General features: G+C 39.6%; 1 protein-coding gene across 2 annotated transcripts in view; it reads right to left on the bottom strand.

The window, feature by feature from the left end:
- The window catches only part of GRK4 (G protein-coupled receptor kinase 4), a 1,249,698-nt gene that overhangs the window by 679,050 nt on the left and 546,620 nt on the right, over positions 1–24,028 (bottom strand). For both annotated transcript variants that reach the window (XM_044062922.1, XM_044062923.1), the window contains exon 6: positions 8,721–8,813. In XM_044062922.1, the coding sequence (XP_043918857.1) occupies positions 8,721–8,813 (93 nt within the window). The remainder of the gene's footprint in view (positions 1–8,720; positions 8,814–24,028) is intronic.

The raw sequence follows: 24,028 nt of genomic DNA, 5'->3' as shown, positions 1-24,028 counted from the left end.
TGTCCACTGATCTGAATTTAGACAGAGTTTCACCCATTTCTATTCCCCCATCCGACGACTTTACAGGCTACTTTCACCACATCACTACGGCTGTCTAACCAATCACACGGTCTCCTGGGTCCTATACAGAGAGTGGCTGAAAACTTTATCCAATAGAACTGTATCTTTTCTATTAACTTCCAATCATAAGTGATTCAGCTTGTACCTACCACATTTTTATATGGATGAAGTATTGTTAAACAAATTTACAAATGAAATGCTTTTGTATATAAAATAACAGTTGTACAGTTAAGTAATAACTCAACAGCACTTATCTGCCAGAAATGATTTCCCCTAATAAAGAATTTTTCTGACACGAACTACTGGTGTTTTCGTCAGAGAAGTCTGTAAATATGTGCTATGGAATTCATCTGCTAATATACTAAATCTCTAGCTTAGCTTGGTTTGAGGTCCAGCTCTGTTTCTACTATGAAACTGGCACCTCTATCAGTCAGTATTTCTCTAGAGAAACCTACCCTGCTGAAAATCTCTAACAAAGCATTTGCTACCTTCTCTACCAGAACCACTGCCTAAGAATATCTAGCAGCATAATCTATCACCAGGATATACATCTTCCCTATGGAACTTGAGGTACTCAGAGGTCCCACAATACCCATAGCTACCCTCCGAAATGTCTCTTCAATCACATGCAAAGGCATCAACGGAGCTTTGACCTTGTCCTCTGCCTTGCCTACCTTTTGGCACTGCTCACAGGTCCTGCAGTACCCAGTTACATCCTTTGCAATCCCAGGCCAATAAAAGTTCTGTATAATATGTCTCTTGGTACAGTTTTATTCCCATATAACCTGCTAAAGGAATGTCATGGTCTATGGCTAGAAGTACCAGATGGTAGGCTCTGGGCACTACCAACTGCTGTATTTCCTCACCCTCTAGCCCTCCCTCAGGGGTCCACTCTCTATACTGTAACCCTTGGTCCCAGTATAGACTTCCCTTTTCCTTGTGCATCAGGTGCTTTCTTAGCTACCTCCCTCAAGCTTCATAAGGTAGGATCTGGAAGCTTAGCCTGTCTAGGCTTTACCTTTGCGATTCTTCCCAGCTTCCCTTCCACATAGATAGGTTCCTGACCCAGAGATTTCCCAGACTCTGGAATAGACTGCCCATACATGTCAAGCAGAGTGCCTCTTTGGCCCTCTTCAAAAGGAACCTTGATGATTGGATAGGAGATGGGAAATTCACCCCGGGATCACGTCAGTCACCCTGCTAGACAGGGGTCCAGAGAAGTAAATACTGTGTGAAGAAATAGCCAGGGAACTGTTATGGCTAGGCTTGTATAGGCCCCTAGGGCCGATAGCCTAGTACCAACCTATGAAGCCAAACATAGTCTGACAGCGGTGCCTCACCATCTGCCTGGGTACTACCACTCACCTCTGTCTTTGGAGTCACCCTATCCACAGGAACATCAGTACCTACCAGCAGCTGTGACTCACTTTCAGGCCCACTGTTACAAGGTAGCTTCCTCCCTGAAATAGCCACATCACCAAACCCAGCTTCAGGTGTGGGGTCTGTCTGGGTCTTCCCCAGCCTACCAGATCTACATGCCCGTCTCCGAGCCTGACTATATTTAACTGCATGCAAACAGGGTACTGTGATATCACAATCATTCCCTATCAAGACATCTGCAGGAATATTCTCAAACACAGCTACCTGCTTGCTTCCTTTTCCACCCTCCCAGTCAAGGTGAACCCTGGCCAGAGGTATTTGGAATGGGATGCCTCCTAAAGCTCTGATTGGAGTGGACTGCCCAAGCAAGTGCTGCTCCTCTTTAACCACTGCAGGCTTCATAATAGTTATGTTCAGATGCTGTCTCTCTCTTAGCAGTGGCCTGTCTTCCATCCACTAAGATAGGATACAAACTCTGGTGATAGTTTGGGCACTCCTGTTGTCTCCAAACAACTTACCACTGACATGGTGTTATTCCCAAATGCTAGCTCCCTCATCTTTTGTATGCTACATGGCACCTATGTTTACATTTAAAACATCTAACCCCTAATCCTGGCTGTGTACCTGAACTAGTGGCTTCCCCTGTTACTCGTAGACTCTGTTGAGGTGCTTTAGCCTGCCCACCATGGGTTCCCTCATATCCATGTGCATAGATGCCCTTTATGCAAAGTAGAGATCACCTTTTCTCCTCGGCTGATCTGTAGATTTACACTCGCGGTCTGCCAACCAGATTTGCATGTCCTCAGGCAAAGTACTAAGGGCTTGTTCCCTTACCAAAAGGCCTGCCAGTCTTTCAAAAGTGGTGACCTGATGCCCACTCACCCACCTATGAAAATACGTGTTTAGTTCAGCAATATAACCATATACGCATTCATCTGACTTGTGCCTGTGCTCACAAAACTTTTTTTCTGTAAGCTTCAGGTGTTAACTTGAAACAGTTCAATAAACATTGTTCCACTCTGTCATAGTTTAAACAATCAGCATCAGACCATTTAGAAACAGCAGTTACAGCTTTACATCCTCCCACTAGGGTGGGAGGATGACATAATGGTTAAGGTGCTTAACTTAAAGACACAAGGTGCAGGGTTTGATTCTCACATGGAGTAACTGGCTAGGCTTCAAATGGCCCAAAAGGGCAGTTAGCTTAGTACTAATCTATGAACCTATGAAGGAAGAGGGTCAGGAACTATACCCAGGGCTCTTTGTCATTACATTGTTTACATACTCTTTCAAATACATGAAGAAAACTATCAAAGTCATCCCCTCTGCAAATTGTGGAAGAAATTTACTGACTTTTATTGGTTCTGGGGTCCAGTTATTCCCTTCCCCATTACCTCCATTACCCCAATGAAGGGTCAACATCTCCCTTTCTTGTCGCTGTTTCTCTTTTTCTTCAGCCTCCAATCGCCGTAGTCACTCCTTTTCTTCAGTCTCCAAATGCCGCAATCTCTCTTCGTTCTCCAAGCGTTTGGCCTCCAGTTGACACTGCTTCTCCTTTTTTTCAGTCTCCCAACATTGCACTCTCTCTTTGGTCTCCAAATGCCACAGTTTCTCCTCTGATTCCAACTCCAAACTCTTGGTCTCCAGTTCATGCTGATGCTGCTTCACCCTTTCTTCAGGCTGCAGTTCAAAGTCTCTAACTCCAGATGGATTTTTAAAGTCCTCTGAGGAAAAGGTGAACTGTCCTGTTTCTGAAGGCTGCACATCCAACACCAGACTGGTTGTCCTCCTGGTCACTGGTCTGTGCTGCATCTGTGATTAAGGCTGAAATAATTTCCTTTTTAGTCTGGTTAGCATGCACCAGTCCTTTGGCTTCACACACCTTTGCAACTGGTTCTTTGTCAGCTTAAAATAATCATCTGCTGACATCTTTGCCTGCTTTCCCTGACTAAACTAAACTAACAAAAATAAATAAAACTGTTGTGAAAATGAAACTCTGAATGTTTACCTTGTGGCTGTTGAGAGTACACAAACCTTCACTCACAACTGCCCACAGGCTACTGAACTTCAATTAATGTCCAACCACTCTGCCACCAATATATGACATCCTTCTCTACCCCAGGCCAGTAATCAAGGACACTCAAATACTCACCACTGACACCCATGGGAGATGGGCAACAGGAATGAATTGACCCAGTATTTTCAGATGCAGCTCTCTGCATCAAGCAGAATTTGCCCCAAGAGCGCACAGGGAACACTCTCTAGACCTGGTACTGGACTCTTTCTCTCCAGATCCCAAAGAAGACCCACTTTGGAGAACTGGGTCCCAGTTCTAAGTAGCTGACACACCCACACCTGGATATTTGATTTTCACACAGACACACACACACAGACACACACACACACACACACCTGGGAAAGGCTGGTACAGATTTACTAGCTGTACCCCTTCTGCCCTGACTACAAGGTAACCACACTGCCCACCAGTCAACTACTCTCAGTCTCTTACAAGGGTATCCAATTATACTGATTAAAATCAATACCAATATAAATTGCAGAGTGTAACCAAAACAGCAAGGCTTTTTGGAGTGGCCACAGCGTTACTAAAATAAGTACAAGTACTCTCAAAATATTAAAAAGTATTCTCTAAAAGACCAGATACAATGAAAGGTATAAAAATATTTAATAAATAAAATAGAAAACATGAGAACACTACATATCCAAGTACAATAAACACCAAAGTTTCAATCACAGGAGAAATAAAAAACAGCAGGACAGATTCAAGCAGATGCAGAAAAACACTACTTAACTAATCTCACTGTATTTTCTGACTGTCTAAAGAATAACTGTTCTCTAGCTAACTTAATACAGCAAGGCAAGATTAGATGCTTACTTCCAAGAGGCAAGGTGTTGCGCTTCCAACTAACTGAACTAACTCAAATCAACTGACTGTGGTAACTGTCGCAGATCTTTTTATCAGGTTCCAAAGAAAACAAATCAAACTGCTGTGAGAGTTCCATCCTCTCACTGCTGGTTATAGAATGACACCACATTTCATCACCTGCCTCCGGTACAATACACACACAGAACTTTGCCAAGATCTGTTGCAGTATTTGAAAACTACAGAACAAGTTCAAAAACTTCTACTCTTCCCTTCCAGAATTTTTTGTTTAAAAAAAAACATTTAAATCAGTTATAACACTGTTGATACATTTTTAGCACAAGCATCTGTACAAGTCAGTGTGACAGTCAAATGACAAAATTATTTAAAAAACTCCAGTTAACTATGCTAGCATACGTTACACATGCACTGCCCTATTCTCCTTGGCACAGATGGTAATACCTCACATCGTCACAAGGTACCAAATAACGGACTGTTAGATAATGTGTCAAATCAGGAGGGGCCCTGAAAAAACCCTCCCCCCCAAGACAGTAACAGCTAGCAGGACAAAGCTGTAGCTCAAACTAATCACCAAAGAGACCTCTCTCCAGTGGTGATCAAGTCCCATGAATCACGCCAGCTGTATAACAGTCTCCCCATCTCATCATTGAAGAATACATTGTCAGAATATGGAATAGATTTAGATGAAAACCTTACCAGAAAGCTGGTAGCATTTATCCAACATGCCATGGCCTATCAACATGGGTAAGGTACCAGCAGATATGTTGCCAGCAAAGTCTGTAAGTATGTGATGATTTTGCAACTACAGGTATCTCAAAGTCCGCTGTAACACCTACATTTTGAGAAAGGCAAATGGCACTAAAAAGACTGCAGTGGCCAACAAGCTGAAAATAAGCAATCCAGCCAGAGTGTCAGCCATGCACTGTGTTCTGAACCAGACCTTCAAAGTGATGCCCTCCTTGGCCTTCTCCAAGGGCAGAAATGAATGTCAATGAGAGGAAGTCCACCTTCAAGCTACTAAAGGCACTTCTCTGAAACAGAACCAGAGAGTGCAACCATGGAGGTCACCCAGTCAACGGATGTGACTAGGAAGTTCCTTAAATGGGTCACCAGAAGAAAGTCATCTACATCATCCAGGTAGGAGATCACACGGAAAGCTTTCTCCCATAAAGGATTTGGCCACCATGGCACTTTAGTAACCCTTCTTGGCTGTGAAAAAAAAGCTCAAAACATTAGTCCTGTGTACTAAAAGGTCATCCTAGGAGTGACAGGAATTAATCCACCCAGACTGCAATCAAAATAATCTTACACACACAAAATAAGGAGCCAAAATACATACATCATGATCAATGACGTCCTTTAGATACCAAATGTCAGAGGCAAGTCCACCTTGAGAAGGTCCATAAAAAAACAGATGAACAAAATGTGTTTGCCAAAACTGATACTAGCATGTGGAAGAAATGGCCCATGTCCTTCAAATCTAGGAAAAGAGTCAGCAGTAAAATGTCCAGCCTTGTTCCACACAAGAATATCTATATCCCTTTCAATTTTTGACTATGGTCCTGTCTCAAAAGATTTGGTGAGATGATTTTGTATTTTACTGAAAACATATCTAAGTCAGAATTTAAGACATATATGATATGGTGGACTATGACCACATAAAAACATAATGGCTCTCATAGCTGGGAAAAACTCATGGACAGACAGATCCAGACTGTAGCAATGACTGCTGCAGTTGAACTGGTACAGGTGTCTTCTTCAGTAAATTGGGTAACAAAATGCCAAAGGCATAAAGTTCCTTCTTTGGACAACAAGGAGGCTTTTTTGTGTGACTTGAGAAGGTTTAGAGGAACAGAAAAAAATCTTACTTGTGCCAAGTCTTAGGAGGACAACAAACTTTCTGTAGGCCTGACTTACTAAGTAAGCACTGGTGCTTGGATTGATGAGATGAACTGCTGAGGGACCAAAGCCTCAGCATAGCAGAGAAGCATCCTTTCTTTTCACAACTGTCTAGAGCTTTTGAATCAGTCATGTGGAAAGGTGAAAATGCTGCAAGTCACTAGGAACTATATTAAGTGGAGTCATCTCATGCACATCTGGTAAAGACTCACTCCATTCTGCTAGGGTTTTATAAAGTACCTCCATCTTCTTGGTCACCACAATAACATAGCCTGGTTGCTTCCAGCCTGGAATAATAGCCAAAATGACTAGATCCATAGGAAAGATGACACAGGGCTGTTTGTCCTACCTCAGATAACAATTCAAGCATTTCTGGAGGTACTGAATGGAATCCTGAGGCAAATATACAGGAGGCAGCATTAGCTTTAATACAGATTCAAAAAGGGAATTACTGAGAAGGGAGCAGTAGGTAGGTAGGATGATCTTGTGTTTTTTTCTCCATATCAAATCAATTGCCTTCAAATAATAACTCACATCAAAGGAGCCTGAGACAAAGGTGTTCTCATATCCCTCTTGCACCATGGGGAAAATTTGCTCAGGGCCTTGCAAGCAGAACTTTTTGTTGACATGCATTATGACTGAGACTTGAACTTTGTAGGTGAAAGAAAAAAAATGGCATGTTTCGAGTTTAGCCGTGCTTATGCAGTTGGTGTGTGACAAAGGAAGCACCAGTGAAGAAACTACTAAAGGCAGAAGTAAGACAAATACATCTCAGTGGCACCCCATGCAGGGTCAGCTGGCTTGCATAACTATCCCCTAGACAGCCCAGGTGCTCATCTTCCTATGCCTCTGGGGACTACTTATCCATTTTATCTATATAATATTTTGTTATTACAGGGATTAGGAACCATATTCATTTTGTGGTTCTGAGACATGGACTCATTGATAAAAAAAAATCCTATGCCAAATCTAATAACTGAAAGGCTACCTTTGTAATACTCAAACTGAAATGTTTTCATTAAAGGGAAACAGTACACATTCTCCAGAGCATATTCCCACCCAGTCACACCACACCTAAGCAGAATTCACCCTAACCAATCAGAGTTTTTTCAATCAATAAATAACTTAGGCCCATTAGTCACCATCTGCCATCTTCTTTACTACACTACCAGCCAACCTATTCTGCCATTTCTCCAAATGGATCATACTGTTTTTCAGCAAATCTGTTTTTCACTAAATATCAGTGCAGCTCCTGCCATTCGTACTTTCCTTAACCACTCCCTCTTCCACGGGTGTTCAGTTTCCTTTTGTGTTGGTTTCATTTCAGTCCTTGTAAAATGTATAAATACAGTGAAGCTTTGTGGTTAAACTTAGACCTGATGAAGTCCTCTTATAGGATGAAAGCACTCATCACTTGAAATAAAAAAAAAATACCAGAGAAATAAAAGAGAATAGTGCTTTAAACACAACCAATAAATATCCAAAATAAAGCACCTAGGAACCAGAAAGACGAAACCACCAACACAGTGTAGAAAGGAGAAAAAAAGTCTGTTTTATTTAACGTTGCAAACACACCACATTTTCGTCCTTTTACAATGTTAAATAAAACAGACTTTTTTGCTCCTTTCTACACTGTGTTGGTGGTTTTGTCTTGCTGGTTCCTAGATGCTTTATTTTGGATGTTTAAAAAAATCTATAATTACATGAACAATAAGAAATTATCAGTGTGCTTCCCCCTTTTGACTGTTTATCTTTATTTATACATGTGACTAAAATACCATTTTAGTAGCTTTTTACCTTTACTACTGAAAAGATTAGGGAAAGAGCTAAGAAATTCCAAAGTTGTAGCACTACAAGTTTCACCTGTAAATTTTGTTAAATGGAAATTAAATGAGAAAACTAAAAGAAGAGGTAAGAAGCTTGCTCCTATGGTATTTGTGATGTCATGAAAAAGACTAACAGAACTTGATCATTGATGTGACTACTCATCAAAAGGTGTAATCAAAGTAATTTCGTCTGTGGCTACCTAGTATCATTAGTTGATAACAGCACAAAACTGCCTGAAATGTATCTCGTGCTAGCTAGCACAAACACTCGTAACTGAGGAAGGCTACATTTGAAGATGCAGCTTGAACGTTTTACAAATCAGTAGATGCGTGTTTCCAGTCACACAACATTCCCAGAAGTCAAGCTGTACTTTTCTTCCCAGCAGGATGACATTCCAATATGAAATTTTCTAAAGTGCTGGCAGTGCAAATTCATATTTTAACAGGCATTCATATCTATCTGGCAGTGTTATTCAAAAAGCATTTCAGATACCAGACAAAGTTTACAACCTGACAGTGAATGTTAGTAACAAAACACATAATTAGAATTTAAACAAAAACAATGACAACCTGGCTCAAAATCTAATTGTCTTCCTGCAATTTGCTAGAGACATATTACTGATGCTTAACATGATATAATCAACACAGCTTACCTTTCTAGCCACTTCCACTGGAGAAAATGTGAAAAGAATTTGCTTTCCAGATAAGCTGTAAATGGTTCTCCACTTAAATAAGCATGAATAACTCTGGAAAACAATGACACACTTTCAGTGCATGGCCCATCTTTGTATAGTTACAGCATGCACATCTGAATCATGCAAATTAAAATATCACAATGATTTCACAGCAGAAAATCAGGTAATAATATAGACAAGCTAGAGTGCAAATAGCACTCCCATTATAAAATATAGTTGGCTACTAATACTGCTTTAGTCAAGTATGCCAACAGTAAAATTACTCTAAATTGTTTTAGAGAGTCACTGAATTTACATAAAATTGAGCAAGAAAGGCAAAAGAAATGTGCAGATGCTGTTGAAAGTGTTAAAAATTAATAAACGAATAGAAATTATTACATGTTTAACTTGCAATACAAATTGTTAGCTACCTTTGTAGTAATTATCTGTTTTCCCAATTTTGCACCTGCTAAGTATAACAGAATCAGCTGCAAAATATAATCTGTCTTTCAAGTGACACTGTAGACTATGTCAACATTCGGAACCCCTTTCAGATTATGGAGAGCAATTACATTCCAACTCCTTACTATATATGTCTGGTATGTTTCTATTAACATCGATGGAAAATGAGCAATTTCAACGTCTATGGTAATGAAAATAACATTTTGACTGAAATAACCAATCAAAGGTCTACTGTGACACTGCAGGACTTTTCCAACCTGTAAAACTAGGGCACAAAGTAAAAAGTTATGTAAAATCTAAAAAAAAAGAAATACTAAATTACCACTAGGTAAATATTTTCTTGAGAAGAGGAAAGACTGAATTGTGGTTTGCTAATGACTACACAAATGTAGCTAATTAATAATATACTAAACTATTTACTGTGTCCTCCACAGAAACAGTTAATTGACCCTGGTAACTAAAACCACAGTAACAAAAAAAAAAAAAAACATATTTAAAAGTATGCACCAAGTCAGCTAGTGATGAGGATGTAGATGCCCAAAAACACAGTAATGGCACATAATGGCTGCATAAACACTTACCCCAAAAGAAAATACAATCAATAGAATAAAACAGATGTGGAATACAGACAGCCTTCACAATTAGGTAAGATGATTGCATTTGTTACAAAAGAATTGTGTGTCATTTCCAGTAAGTCACTGTAATTGTATCCCTAAACATGCTGGTGTCCGAGGCATTCCAGACATTACCTATCAGACTATTTCCAGAGCACATATGCTGCAAAGATCTCGAGTCTGTATCAAGCAATGTCATGGATAATATTTGACGAGTGGCCATTGATCAAATGAGGGACAAGTGGTACGAAACAGAAGCTTGCACACAAGTATGTCTAGTGTCATATCAGCCCACTCTTTATTAGGAGCAAGTATAACTCTTCCTAAAGAAAGCAGACTTGATTTCTCAGAGTATCTAATAGGATAAGGGCACAGCCTTAGCTTGGCATGATTACTGAGCTTTGAAGTTAACAGATGACACTATATTAAAGCTGAAAAAGAGGAACCCTTTGCTCATGTTCATGTACAGCATAACCTAACATGCTCTAAGCTGCTAGAAAAACACTGGAAAAGAAAACTGTTCCTTGAAAGGATTATGCAAATTTAATAGAACACCCAAACATGTAAAGGCAGGACCAACTCTAGTCTGGGCTCTTCAATTATGCACGTCACCCAAACTAACTCTCACAGAAAAAAAAACACACTGCACTAATTTATTTAGTGCTGATTTAAGGGATGGTGGGGATGGAATCACTTTCAAACTGTTGAGAGGGCATAATGAAGTGCATCATCAATGTTATTAATAAGGGAGATGGGCTACAAGACTACCAGGTTATCTGCAGACAGACTGTCAACATCTTTTAATATCCATAGTAATTCTATTAATGTAAAGTGTTGACACAAAAGCAGAGATGGACACAAGACAAGGCTTATTTAGTATTCCCATTTCACTAAAAAGCAGCAAATTTAAATGCCAATTTATTTCTCATATTCCTCACTTACTCACTTTCATTCCTCAATTTCTCTGCCATTACTGATTTTACCACAACAGAAATGCTGACAAGTATATTACTTCAATATGAAAATTGCTTCATTATTTTTACATTACCTCTGATATGACAACTCTGTCAGAGAGAGACTATTTCCCTACAATCCATCTGTAAAAGTGCCAATTATAAATAAAAACATGATTTATGTATTTCTGTCAATAATCAGATTGGATTTCTCTCTGCACATCATTCTGGCCTTCTGTAAAATGTTTTGTTGTTTTACTCAGATATTTTTTGCAGGTCAGAGAACAGACTAAGTAGCTAAATTGTTGACATTTCTAGCCTTAACAAAAACAAGTCAGCTCACCAACTCCACTAACATAGGGTCAAAAGAAATAGATTCAGAAGCTAGAAATTGTGTGGAGAATTACTGGGAAGGCTTCCAAATCACTACACAAATACAAGCTGTTAGTCAAAGGCAGGTAAGGGAAACAGACTGGCAGGTCATTTAAATTTTACCCCATGACTGTGGGGCTAGGGATACACAGAACACTACACAATGGTTTAAAGAAAAATTCAGCAATTCTTTTTGGGTCAGTATTATCTTACTGCTTAACATTTCAGCTTAGTGACCTGGTCCTAGCAGAAATTTCAATGGGGTACAATGCAAAAGACAAGATGCCTTCACCAGAGAAAAGGGTCAGTAATTTGGAGTTCTAGCCACCCTTATGATATAGAGGCAGCGGTGCTTGTCTGCAGCATTGGCAGCCTGAGACCAAGTTCAAGTGCCAGATAGCCTGCAAGGATAGGGAGGAATGACGGACTACAGTTACTACAAAGGGGAATAAAAGACATACTTGTGAACTGGAAAACATCTCCTTTACAGGAATTTCAAGGTTGTATATTGCATAACTATTGCTTATACTATATGTCTGTTTTGAAGAAAGAAAACTGTTGTACGCCGATATTTTTTTTTTTTTTTTTTATGATTTAATTTATACTGTATGGCAATTATGAAGAAAAGGGAAACCGAGAAGGGGAATGAACATTCCATGGCACTATCAGTGCTTGAACAGATCCTGTTCTGAGGATGACACCAAGCTGTGGCAGCGGTTAAGCTTCTGAGGAGCGTGTTCCTTAAGCACCATGGACAGCACCAAATTGAGTGACATGAGCAGCAGTACCGATACCGGGGTATGACTTGTAAACAAAAAGCTCCAAAAAAAGGAAAGTGGCTAAGACTACATGAAAACAACATAAAAAAACATTTCACTCACTAATACAGTAATTTCATGGAGAAAAAAATACAACACACAAGTCTTGGGGATGCAAAAAACACTGTAGGTACCAGAAGCTTTAGCGATAAAGACAAAATCACAATAGGACATCAGCTCTTTCACTCCATTTCGGGGTATAAAAAATGCAATGCAGAACTATGTAGTTGCAGTAATTCAGAGACATTCATACTTTGTAGATTAAGATATGATGAAAAGCATGTTTTTTTTCAACTTCTGTCTGCACTTGTCCTTTAAATATACATACAAGTGTGACAAGGACTAGATCAGTGGTAGGCTATACTCTTGGAACGTAACAGTGAATACCAATTTTTAGCAGATTTTGACGGTCAGTAGCTATGCCTGTTACAATACCACAACTACATGAATTCCATTAAACATAGGACCAGCCAGTTAGGGTGGGGGGGGCTGTAGAACAAGCAGCAAAGTATAGTGGAGAGAGATAAAAGTCCTTCGCAAATCTACTTTAGCCACACCAGAGCAACTACTAATACAACTTGGAAAATAACATGGTCCAGCCTCAAAAAGCATGTAAGACATTAAGGCAATCCCTTAATTCATTTTCTTTATTTGAAAAAGCAGGAAGACAGAGTGTATCCAGTCAACCGTTAGGCATAAAGTAGGTGGAAAGTCCTAGACAGAATGAAAGGTTATCATAACATAACTAAAGCTACAGACAAATATGAACCTCAACAATCCATCAGCTGCAACACACACAGCATAGGTTAAATAAAAACAAGAGAATACAAAGCCGTGTTTATCTATTCACTTGCAGTAAGCACCAATAACTGATAAAGCATATAATCGGCAAAAACTGCTGATGCATATACAACAGTTTAGTCAAAAACTAATAATGATACAGCTACCATCCCATTCACTATGCTTTTATATAACTTAAGCGATGTAAAATACATCTTTTGAGATACTATCAAGGTACAAGGGTCAGAAAAATATCCTAGCTCCAATTTTATATTCTTGCAGTCTCACCATATTCCTTACCTTAATGCAGCTCATCAATCTTCAGCACCAACTTTATGGACAGCTTCACTAAAATGTCTAGTCTCCTTGTAAAGTGTTTTTTTTCCCTTTAATCCAGCACCATGAGTGTCACAAACAAGGAAAACACAACGTATTTACTTCCCACTGCTTTTTTTATTTAATGTTAATTCCTTGTGGCACTTGTCATAATCTGTTATATCTTGTAAGTAGATTTTGGTTGAGGTAGGTATATGAATGGGGAGAGGCTGCTGTACGCAAGACATTTGCAGCCTTAAAACAAAGCAATCTGGTTAGTGACTATAGCCACACCAACTTAAGTATAGGGCCAGTGAAATGCATTAAGCGTGCACAGTGTAAAGTTAGTTTTTTACTCTACATAGATACTTAAAAATATATGCATTTTATTTTATGTTCTATAAAGCACTTGCCCCTTTGCATCACTGTAGAGGGTTGGTTTTAGTGGCCCCTTTGCATCACTGTAGAGGGTTGGTTTTAGTGGCCACTTTGCTGCTGTCTAAAATGGCCAGATGGGTGTCAGATACGGATAGAATTCTGTTTTTTCAGTTTACTATTCTTTCATCCATAATTCACATTGTGGATATAAACTATAACAGAGTCTGCACTGCACAATCTCAGGAGCTTTGCTGTTGCACTCTTTTGTGATGGTATAGTGTGAATCTCTGAATTACAGTTTCTCTGAAGATGGATTTAAGATTTTTTTTTCGTTATCTCACTTTGATCTGCATCACATAAATAATAAATCTGTATTTTTTTTGTACAGTTAAACCTCATTCCAAAGTACTACGTTATAGGTTTTTGGCATGCTTTCAAGTTGCATTTATTTGTACTTATTGATTGGGTTGAGCACTGATCTCCTTGGACCTTTTTCAGACACAGCCCAGAAACGATGTCTGGTTAAAGTTACTTACTCAAGAGTCATACAATTAGGCAACTGAGGCTGAGGGAATCAAACCCTTGACCACTGGATGAGAGGAAACAGCTTATTAACTCAGTCTTCTGCACCAATTGACTTCAACATTAATTTCCTACACCATCCCCGCAGTGTCTCTCATAAAGGTAAGAAACCATGTCTAATGCCTGTGGCTGTTCTGCTCAGTGATCTGTAATGGTCAGTTAAGACTTCACAAACCTACCTTACACCAAGCTTTCATCAACTTTCTAGTGTCCACTCTTGACTGTAGGCCCATATATGTCAAGCAGGCTGAAACAACTTCCTCTAACAGTTATGCAAGATTACAATGATTATTTAACTTTGTTTACTAGATGTGTGAGCTAGTATAAGACCCTTTTCAACCATCTCCTATGCCAAAAGGCCAGGGGTCTGCAGACTTCACTATCAAAAGAGCCATTTTTGGCCCCTCTCCCACCAAATAAATATCACTTGGAGCCACAAAACTTATTTAACCCCTAAAATGAAGATAACTCAGCGTATAAAACTGTATATATAGTTATTATACTATATATAAAAGAACTAACTTTATAAGAGCAATATTTAAAATCCATCCCTGTTTTTGTTCTTTTGTTGGGATTTTTATTGGTATTACTCGATCGCTGTGTGTGTGTGTGTACATATAACTTTCTCTCAACCCCTTAGAGCAAGAAATCCAGACAATGCCATAAATAATGGGGGGCAAAGACCCAAAAATAGGGACACTTTTTAAATATTCTTGCAAACTTAGAAAGTTGATACAATAACAGGTTTTGTATTGCCATGAATTTTCTGAAGTGTACGAAGTCAAACTCAAATGATTTGCCAGAAAACCACACTTTTATGAAAAACAGACCAAAAATGTGAGGCAGAAATCAGGGCATTCTGTGAAAATCTGTACAGTTGAGAGGTGAGAGGTAAGTGTGTGTGTGTGTGTGTGTGTGTGTGTGTGTGTGTGGAAATGCATGTTAACAGAAACTGTATTATTCAAGTAAGTTTCGAAGTTTACAAGAGCAATATTTAAAATCCATCCCTATTTTTGTTCTTTTATTCCCCTTTATTTGGGCTCTATCCAGACTTCTTGTCGTAAGAGTTTGAGAGGTATGAGAGGTACAGAAACTTTGAGGAGATGCTGTTGTTGCCAGAGGACTGCTCAATTGCTCTCAGTGTGTGTGGAATGCATGGCAACAGAAACCATGATATTCTAGCAAGTTTCTAAGTTCATAAGAGCAATATTTAAAATCTGCCACTGCAGAGGGGTGGAAGAGCTGCATGCGGCTCCACAGCCGCAGGTTGCAGACCCCTGAGCTATACACAGAAATATACAGAATTTATACAGTATGCAAAACAAAATACACAGACATTTGCAGATGAACGATGACATATAGTTGCTGCAGCTTCATGAGGCAGCTTTGGCAAGGAAGAAATTGCATTACTGTGCTCTTTGTGGTAATAAAAAAAAAAAAAAATATATATATATATATATATATATATATATATATATATATACATATTAATGCTACACCAAAATTCTCTGTATACCAGAAAGCCCACTAAGGGAGCAGCCATGTATATAGTAGGTGTTCCATGCCATACAGTTTTCTGAGATAATGTATTAATTGTGTGCAACAATATGTGACTACATTTAAAATTAAATGTATGGCATATTTAGCTTGTTCTTATTACTTTATATATATTTTGTTAAAGATTTTTTTCAGGGTGCCAAGCCACCAAATGGGTTTTTGCTTAACCTTGACATTTGAGGACTTATTTCATTTTTTTAGTAATGCAAAGTTATGCTGTTTAGAAGAATTCATTGCTTTAGGTGTCAAGGGGCTCGATTCTGGAAGCACACATACAAGTCTTACAAACCCGACTAAACACCTGGAAGCTGGGCGTGGTATTAGTACTCTGTTTCTGTATTGTGTATTATAATGCTGGGAGGCTACGTAAAGCTAGCTTGTGCAGAATCTTATGCTGTATATGCATAATAACCACAGTTTTCTGAACTAAACTCTGATAAAGCACTGCTTTATTAAGCACAAATATCCCAAAATGAATGGTTTACTAAACAGAACCCTGTATCAGCATAAACACTGTCTAAGATATGAAATTGACAATATCAGTGCTGTGGGTAGCCCAAAAGTAAATTCTGAAAGAAAGGGATGTGAAGATGTGGAGACCATTTTCCCAGATCTGTAAGACAAATGCAGAAAATTTCGATATGTGGATACATTCCAGAACTTAATGTGGACAATGACCTACCTTTTGACCAACATGTGTCTACTGTTGAAAGTACTTCTCTGCTTATAGACAAAGGGATTGTGTCCAGATCTAGGGATGTCAATGCTCCCTTTTACTCAGCCCTCATTAGGCTAATCATTGAATATAATGCCCAGTTTGGAATGCATCTATCCAGACACATGCAGCAGTTGGAAAGTCTACAGAGAGACCTTACTTAAAGATACAAGATTTAAAATACATGTCCTACATGGACCAACTCAAAGCCTATCAGTACAGTTGTTACCTACAGACTGCTAAGAGGTGGCTTGCTGTGTCTTATATACAAGGCATCCTCAGACCCCACTACTGATGGATTTACAGCACTTCAGCAAGTCAATTGGCATCAAAAATACTCCAAGGATCTAAACCTCTTCTGCAACACCAACAATGTTTTGAAGGGAAAGGTACACCACAAAGAGGATGCTACTGCTGCTGCTGTGGAACAGGCTCCCCATCCACATAAAACAAAGTTCACACCTGTCCACTTTTAAGCACAACTCAGACCTATGGAGGAGGAAACAGACAATTCCCTGTACTACTAATGAACAGATGCAGCTCTTAACTGCTTGATTCTATGCATGGGTCTTCTCAATTTATCTATGATATGATCCCAACTATTCTCATTCGAGGTACCCGTGGCCCAAATAAGACCAATTTAAAACCAAATAGGATAAGTTAGTTTGAGTACAAAATGGAAATATGGCTAGGCTTAAAATGGCCGATAAAGGCCACTAGCTTACTACTTGCCTATGAACTAGTAAGTTCTCAGGCAGCACAGATACTTTCAGTCAGGTAAATTAGTGTGCCGAGATTAGAGTAGACTCTACGGAAAGATTCAGGGCATGGCAGATGAGCTGTGAGTGATCACAAAAGTGTTTGGTAGTAATTCAGTAATATGTTTAACAAGGGAAGGCAGATACAATAACAAAGAAAGAGACTGTAAACAAGATGAAGCCTAGAAGAGAATGCAATAGTCTCAGTTGTGTACTGTATGACTGACAGTCATTTATGTTCCAAATCTCCAATGAGGGAAAGTAAATCATAATTCCATTGATATAAAGCTCCTACAGTATACATAATGTTTGTAGTGTCAGTCTAATGTTAGTTCAAAAGTGGATGGGAGGGAAACACCGCTGTTTACAGCAAAGAAAAAGGAATGCTTCACTGCCAGCCATTCAGGGATGAAATCATTCATTTTATTGGGAGTTTCTCGAAGTAAGATTTTCATTCAGTGCTCCATTTTCTTATGCCAACTCATGTTTGCACCTTCTGTAAAATATGTACACAAGATGGATAGATCCATGGCTTACAAATAGGACAGGGCATGTATCATACAGCAACTGGACAAGTGAAATTTGAGGTTACAGTGCAGGATATCCACAGGGTTCTATCACAGGCTTGTACTTGTTTATATAATGCATCTTTCAGATCTATCTTTTTTGTCAAAGGTACTCTACAGTCTGTATGCAGATGACTTGTAACTGGGTAAACTGATTAAATGTGTTACAGACAAGGCACATTTGCAAAATTACTCGACTAAATTAACATTTTTGGGAACAGGAGAATAATATGCTGATAAACACACAAAAAACTAAGCATATGAGATTTGGAAGACAATTTAAAAGGTGAATATTTAATACAATACAAAGTAATGGAAACTGTAGACCCCCCCCTCCCCACCAAAAGGGCAAATATCTATCCCAGCAGAGTGCTGCCCCCTGACATCTCAGATGCTCAGGTAAGAGCCGCCCTCTCCAAAGCAAAAAACACAGCATCAATGGGACCAGACGGTGTCCTGGGCTGCGTCCTACATGAACTCCAAGAAGAGCTAAACCCAAACATAAAACTGCTGTTCAATCTCAGCCTTACTACAGGATATGTACCCAAAGAGTGGCGTACAGCAACAGTGGTCCCTCTCCACAAAGATGGTGCCTCAACGGATCCTGGAAACTATCGCCCCATAAACCTGACTAGCTTGGTCTGCAAAGGATCATCATGGACCTCATAAATAAAGATATTGGGGATCTACAGACTGGATCCTACCCAGTTCGGCTTTGTTAAGGGCAGATCCTGCCTCTTAAACCTGGTCGATTTCTTTGAAACAGTCACCAAGGCCATTGACGAGGGGAAGGTGGTCCACACAGCCTACCTGGACCTCGCAAAAGCCTTCGATACAATACCCCACTTGGGCAATATAGATAAGCTCACCAGCTTAAATATAAACCCCTATGTCACTAGATGGGTTGCAAACTGGCTCAAGGACAGAACCCACATGGTTAGAATTGCTGGAGCCATGTCAGACTCCAAACCGGTTACAAGTGGCATCCCACAAGGCTCAGTCCTGGGACCTCTCTTGTTCGGTATATATTTCTCGGAAGTACAGGCCAACACGGAAGGACTGTGGCTGACCAAGTTCGCAGATGACTGCAAACTAGGCGCCATAATCAACTCTCCAGCTGACACAAGCATCCTACAAAAGGGCCTCATAGAAACAGACAACTGGTGCCAGAGCCATGGCCTCAAACTAAATGCCAAAAAGTGTATAGTCATCCCCTTTGGCAAAAACTAAGTGTCCACAAATTACCACATAGGTGGTAATCCATTAAGTATGGAAGAAGTAATTAGGGACCTGGGGACCCAAGTTGATCTCAATCTCTCATTTGAAAACCACGTGGCCAAAGTGGTTAGAAAAACATTTTATATAGCCCACCTAATCATGAAGGGATTCACATCTAGATCAAGGGAGGTCATCATGCCTCTTTACTTATCCCTCATCAGCCCATAATTGAGTACAACGCCCCTTTTGGGATGTACCTTACCAGACACCTGCAGCAACTGGAAAGACCCCAAAAGTACCTCACCAAGAAGATCAAAGGGCTCAAACAGATGCCATATGCTGCCAGGTTAAAAAAACTCCAGCTCTACTCAGTGGCATACCGCCTGCTCAGAGGCGATCTGTGCCTGACATACAAAGCCATGTCCAACCTGGAATTAATGGACATGCTGCACCTCAGAAAATCCAAATCCCATCGAGCTACGCGCTCGAGAGACTTGAACCTCAGCACTGAAATAAATAGGACATGCTGGAGGGACAGATTCATAACCTAGAGGCTCCCTTCACTCTGGAATAAAATCCAATCCCAGTCCAGGTTAGGCAGAGTCCCTCATTGACTCTCTTCAAGAGGAATCTTCATGAGTGGATGGGAGATCGTAGGTTTATCCCGGGTATCACTTCTGTGTCACTGTTAGATAGAGGCACAGTATACTAACCTCAAAAAAGGGCATAGCAAAATTAATTTAAAATGGGTGGCGAAAGCCAAACACACTCTGGCTAGGCTTATAAATGCCCTAGGGCAGATAGCCTAGTATGAACCTATGAACCTATTTAAGGACCTGGGTATATGGGTAGAGCCAGCTTTTGAGATTTTCTAATCACAACCTATTGGTTAATGATAGTTATAAAACTACAGGTTGTACAAAACGATTTATAAAGTCTGGGAAATCAGAAATGAAGTCATTGTTTGTTGCATTAGACCAAAACTTGAGCACAGAATAAAAATATGGAATCCTTAAAAGAAAACAAGCAACAGGAAAGATTACAGAGAAAATATACCAAGGGCATCAGTGAGTGTGAAAATTGAACTTACTATGAAAGATTAAAATGTCTGAACTTGTACAGTGTCTCATACAGACATTTAAAAGGACACCTCATATAAACAATTAAGAGGAGACTTTATTTAAGCCATTTAGAGAGAACTACCTCTGGGGAAAGTTTGGAGTCATCAAGTAGTAGAAAATGATAAGACAACCTATATAGAAGATTGTATAGAAAGGGGAAGTGTACTAATTGGTTCTCAGACAGCAGCTGATGCATGAAGAGACTACCAAACTGCATTAATAGTATATAGACTAGTGCTTGCTTTAAAGAACAGCTGGGACACTTAAGGGAACAAGTGTTTTGGTATATTGGCAGGCTGAAGGACATTAATGCCTGTGCTTGAAATGTATTTATGCATGTATGCATGCATCTTCTCCTTGTAAATTATTTTGAACCTGAATGAGTTACTAAAAGTATGAATAGCCTGTGCTACAAGTATTATGCTACATGTAAATGGTGCTTGCTTTCTAGAACATACTGGAGCATATGAAATGTACAATATAATAAGAAATATATATAAAAAATACATAATGGTTTTGTACTAAAGATCTTTACAGTCTTCCATGCCATACAAATTACTCAATACCAGTTTTATGGGAACTGACATGCTGCACAATAAGAAGCCTTTTGAATTTTCTACCCTTGGACCCCAAAACAATGTCCTGGTTACTCCACAAGGCAACCCTCAAACAGGGAGGTAGATGTGCGCTCTGCCATGACTTCCAGGATGCCAGCAGCTTTAAGCCACTCTGAATGGCATCTTATGAAATCTGAAGACACTCATTAACAAGTCTGACAGTAATAGTTAATGAGGTGAATACAGCATTTTTCTTTGCTCAGCAAACATGTTAAATCACAAAAGTAATAAGTTTCTCTTCCAAAGCAGCCTGTTTCTAAACAGAACTCAATTTTTATTAACAGTCAAGGGTTATAGAACATTTTATGAAACAATCCATTTGTCTCTGCAATGTCTAATCAGTAAAGCTTTAACACAGGTAAAGACACTGTTAACCTGGCTAGAATAGTATTGCTTGTACAGGGAGAATTGTAATATCACAACACTTCATAGAGCAAGGGATTTCTTTTTCTGTCCCTGTGCTTGTCTATCATCCTACCACTCCACTACAGCCCATCTTTCTCCTATTCTCTGGCCTAAAATGTACCTCAGAGGCTCATTTGAAGGCATACTGCATGTTCCCCTGTACACATGCATGTTCCTCCCCACAACCCATAAAGGCTGCTGGGTAATGTGGCTTAGAAAAACAAAAGCATGCCCTTGTCTCATAGTACTGAATGCTGTATACCTCTCTTTAGCAGGTGTTGGCATTACAGGGGATCATTAGACTGCCCCCCGCCCCCCCAGGTGGCTGAGCCAATGCCAGCTGATTATTCTCATACCCAACTGCCCAGCTCCTACAGCAGTTGAGCTACTTAAAGAGTTCAGGTCATCTGTGGCATAGTCCAGGCTTCAGGATTTAAACCTCCATGTCATGAAGCCGTGCAAGGGATTTCTTTTTGTTCCTTGTCAGTTTATTCATACTGACAGACCGTGCCAGACTGCTTAGTGATACTAATAAATCCAAAATGTATTCTTTTACGAGAGAACTCCTTAAGCAAAGTACACTCTCCTTTAGACTTTTGAGAGCTTGCATTTTCCCAGCACTTACAGCTTATTCGTTCTAATGTTTTTGTTTTGGCTTTGTTGGCGTTTTTACCTCTGCTTTTGTAGCATCTGACCAGTGAGTAGGTTCATATCCAGGACAGCAAATTTGTTAGGATACCCATCTTTTATATTATAGCTATATCATGCACTTATTATAGTACATCTGCAAACCTGCAAACATTGTTTACATGGTCCCGAAATTATTTGGCACTTATGGTTATATCCTACTTTACTTTTTATATTTAGTTGTATTACTTTGTGCCCATGTCATAACTGCGGTGGTGGTGCTGCGGTAGCGTTGTCGTCTCATAGCAAACTCGATTCTAAGCTAGAGCGTCTTCTGTGTGGAGGCATACGTGAATGGGGCGTGCCTTCGTTGAAGGTTGAGCGTCAGGCTGGTAACCCGGCATGTAAAAATCCACTACCAATCATTACCGGACCAGAGTTCCGCTGTGGCGACCCTTAACCAGGAAAAGCCGAAAGACACAAACAAACTTTGTGCCCATGTCATACCTGGTCTTTGGACTAGCTTTCTTATAAAGTAATCAGATAAATACATAACAATGGAAGCAAAGGTCTGATATTACAAAGCAAACCATCATACAAGTCGTCATGCCCACTAAAAAAAATTAGTCAACAGAGACTGTCACACTGATGTGCCACTTAGGATCACATGACATTCTGACAATGGGATTTTTAGCAAGGTTAAACAAGCACAGCACACAATGCCACTGATACCAAGTCTATGAGGTTTAGGTCATGTTGCATGTCCCATTCTGCTACAGAAATGCTGCAACTTGATAATTTTAGAGTGGGACTGGGGTGAACACTAACTACATGCATCCCAAGTACATGCCATTCATGCTGCACTGTAATAGAGCTGTGTCTTAAGACACCAACATGTTTTCAGAGATCATTATCACTCCAATTACTAAATCAGCATTTTGCAACAGAAACACACATACACGAAAACCCAATTCAAGATCTGTGTGGTATGCAGTTCTGTCAAGGCTGGATTAACATATTCCATTGTATATTATATTGTTAATTATGTCATCAAAAATGAGAAATCAACATGATGCACACACAGTTTGGATTATATCAACTTGGATTCCTGCCATCATTACCAGCTCTGCAGAAAGAACTATGTGAAATGCTGTCTCCACCCGAATGATTAGTCATCAGTTCCCAACAGCAGTAAGCCAGTTATGCTAAAAAAAAGTTTTTACTTTACAGACAATGAGCTGTAGATAAAGGTGGGGTGTAAAGTACAAAATTTCACACACTTCTGGGGATGCAACATCAGTGCGGCTCTGCCTGCCTTCAGGGGTGTGGTGTTATTAACAAGTTAGTAGAAGATACAGCTGCAAAATACTATGCAATAAATCAGCCAACACTTTTTCTAGTACCGTGAAATTTCTCACAAAGAAACCCTGCCCACACAGCCCTGCTCGGTCTAGTGTAATCTCAGTGCTGTTCGGCGATAAAATTAATGAGCCACTGCATACTATTCTTATAACTTAAGCTAAATGACGTAAATCATGCTGCATTTATATTACAGAATAAAAATTGTCACTTTTAGACTGATGGGCAACGCCTAAACAAATGTTACTACATACGATGCCTTCCTGGGGTTGGGACTGGTATAATGGTAAAGGTGTTTACCTTACAGAACACAAGGTAAACTGTTTGATTCTCAGCTTTGAGAAGCATGGCTAGGCTTACAGCGCCCCATCCCCACCCCAAGTCATTAGATGAACCTGTGAAGTTACTACATAATGAAACCCTTGCATACAACAAATATCATGGTTACAACATCTCTTAGCAAATGTTTAGTACAAAATAGGCATGGTCTACTAGCAACAAACTAATGTAAATGCATGTTATTACAATGCATCGACTGATTTCTATATTTCATAGTCTTTTAAAGGTTCATAGATTAGCTCTAGGCTAACTGCCCTACTGGATCATCTTAAGTCTAGCCAACTACCCCATGTGAGAATCAAACCCTGCACCTTGTGTTTGTAAGGTAAACCTGGGGATCTGTTTGCCATGCATGTCTTTATGTTATGTCTTTATGTTAAGTGTTCCATAACAATTTGCTAAGAAAAAAACGCTACCTGCTGAGGACCACCTTAACAACCACAGTAATCACTGCTGCTTGACATTGCTTTTGTGCCAATAAAACAGTCTAATTACCAGATAAAGCCAAACAGGCATCACTCCCAGGTTTCACAGCAAACTTGAATTCTGATTTGATTAAATAATTTATTCACAATCATGCAATATGCAAGTGGTTGCTGCAGAACTCAAGCCACAGCCTGCAAAATATGTCATTCATAATTCATTACGAATGTTACTATCAGATTATCAAGCTTTGGCTTGATGCTACTGCTTGTTTTTTGCTGTTAATTGACCTGGATAAATGCAAGTTT

The sequence above is a fragment of the Protopterus annectens genome, chromosome 2.part1, assembly GCF_019279795.1.
Source record: "Protopterus annectens isolate FY-2018-M chromosome 2.part1, PAN1.0, whole genome shotgun sequence".
NCBI classification, from domain to species: domain Eukaryota; kingdom Metazoa; phylum Chordata; order Ceratodontiformes; family Protopteridae; genus Protopterus; species Protopterus annectens.
Note: the sequence above shows the minus strand (reverse complement) of the source record. Positions and strands in the feature narration are given on the sequence as shown.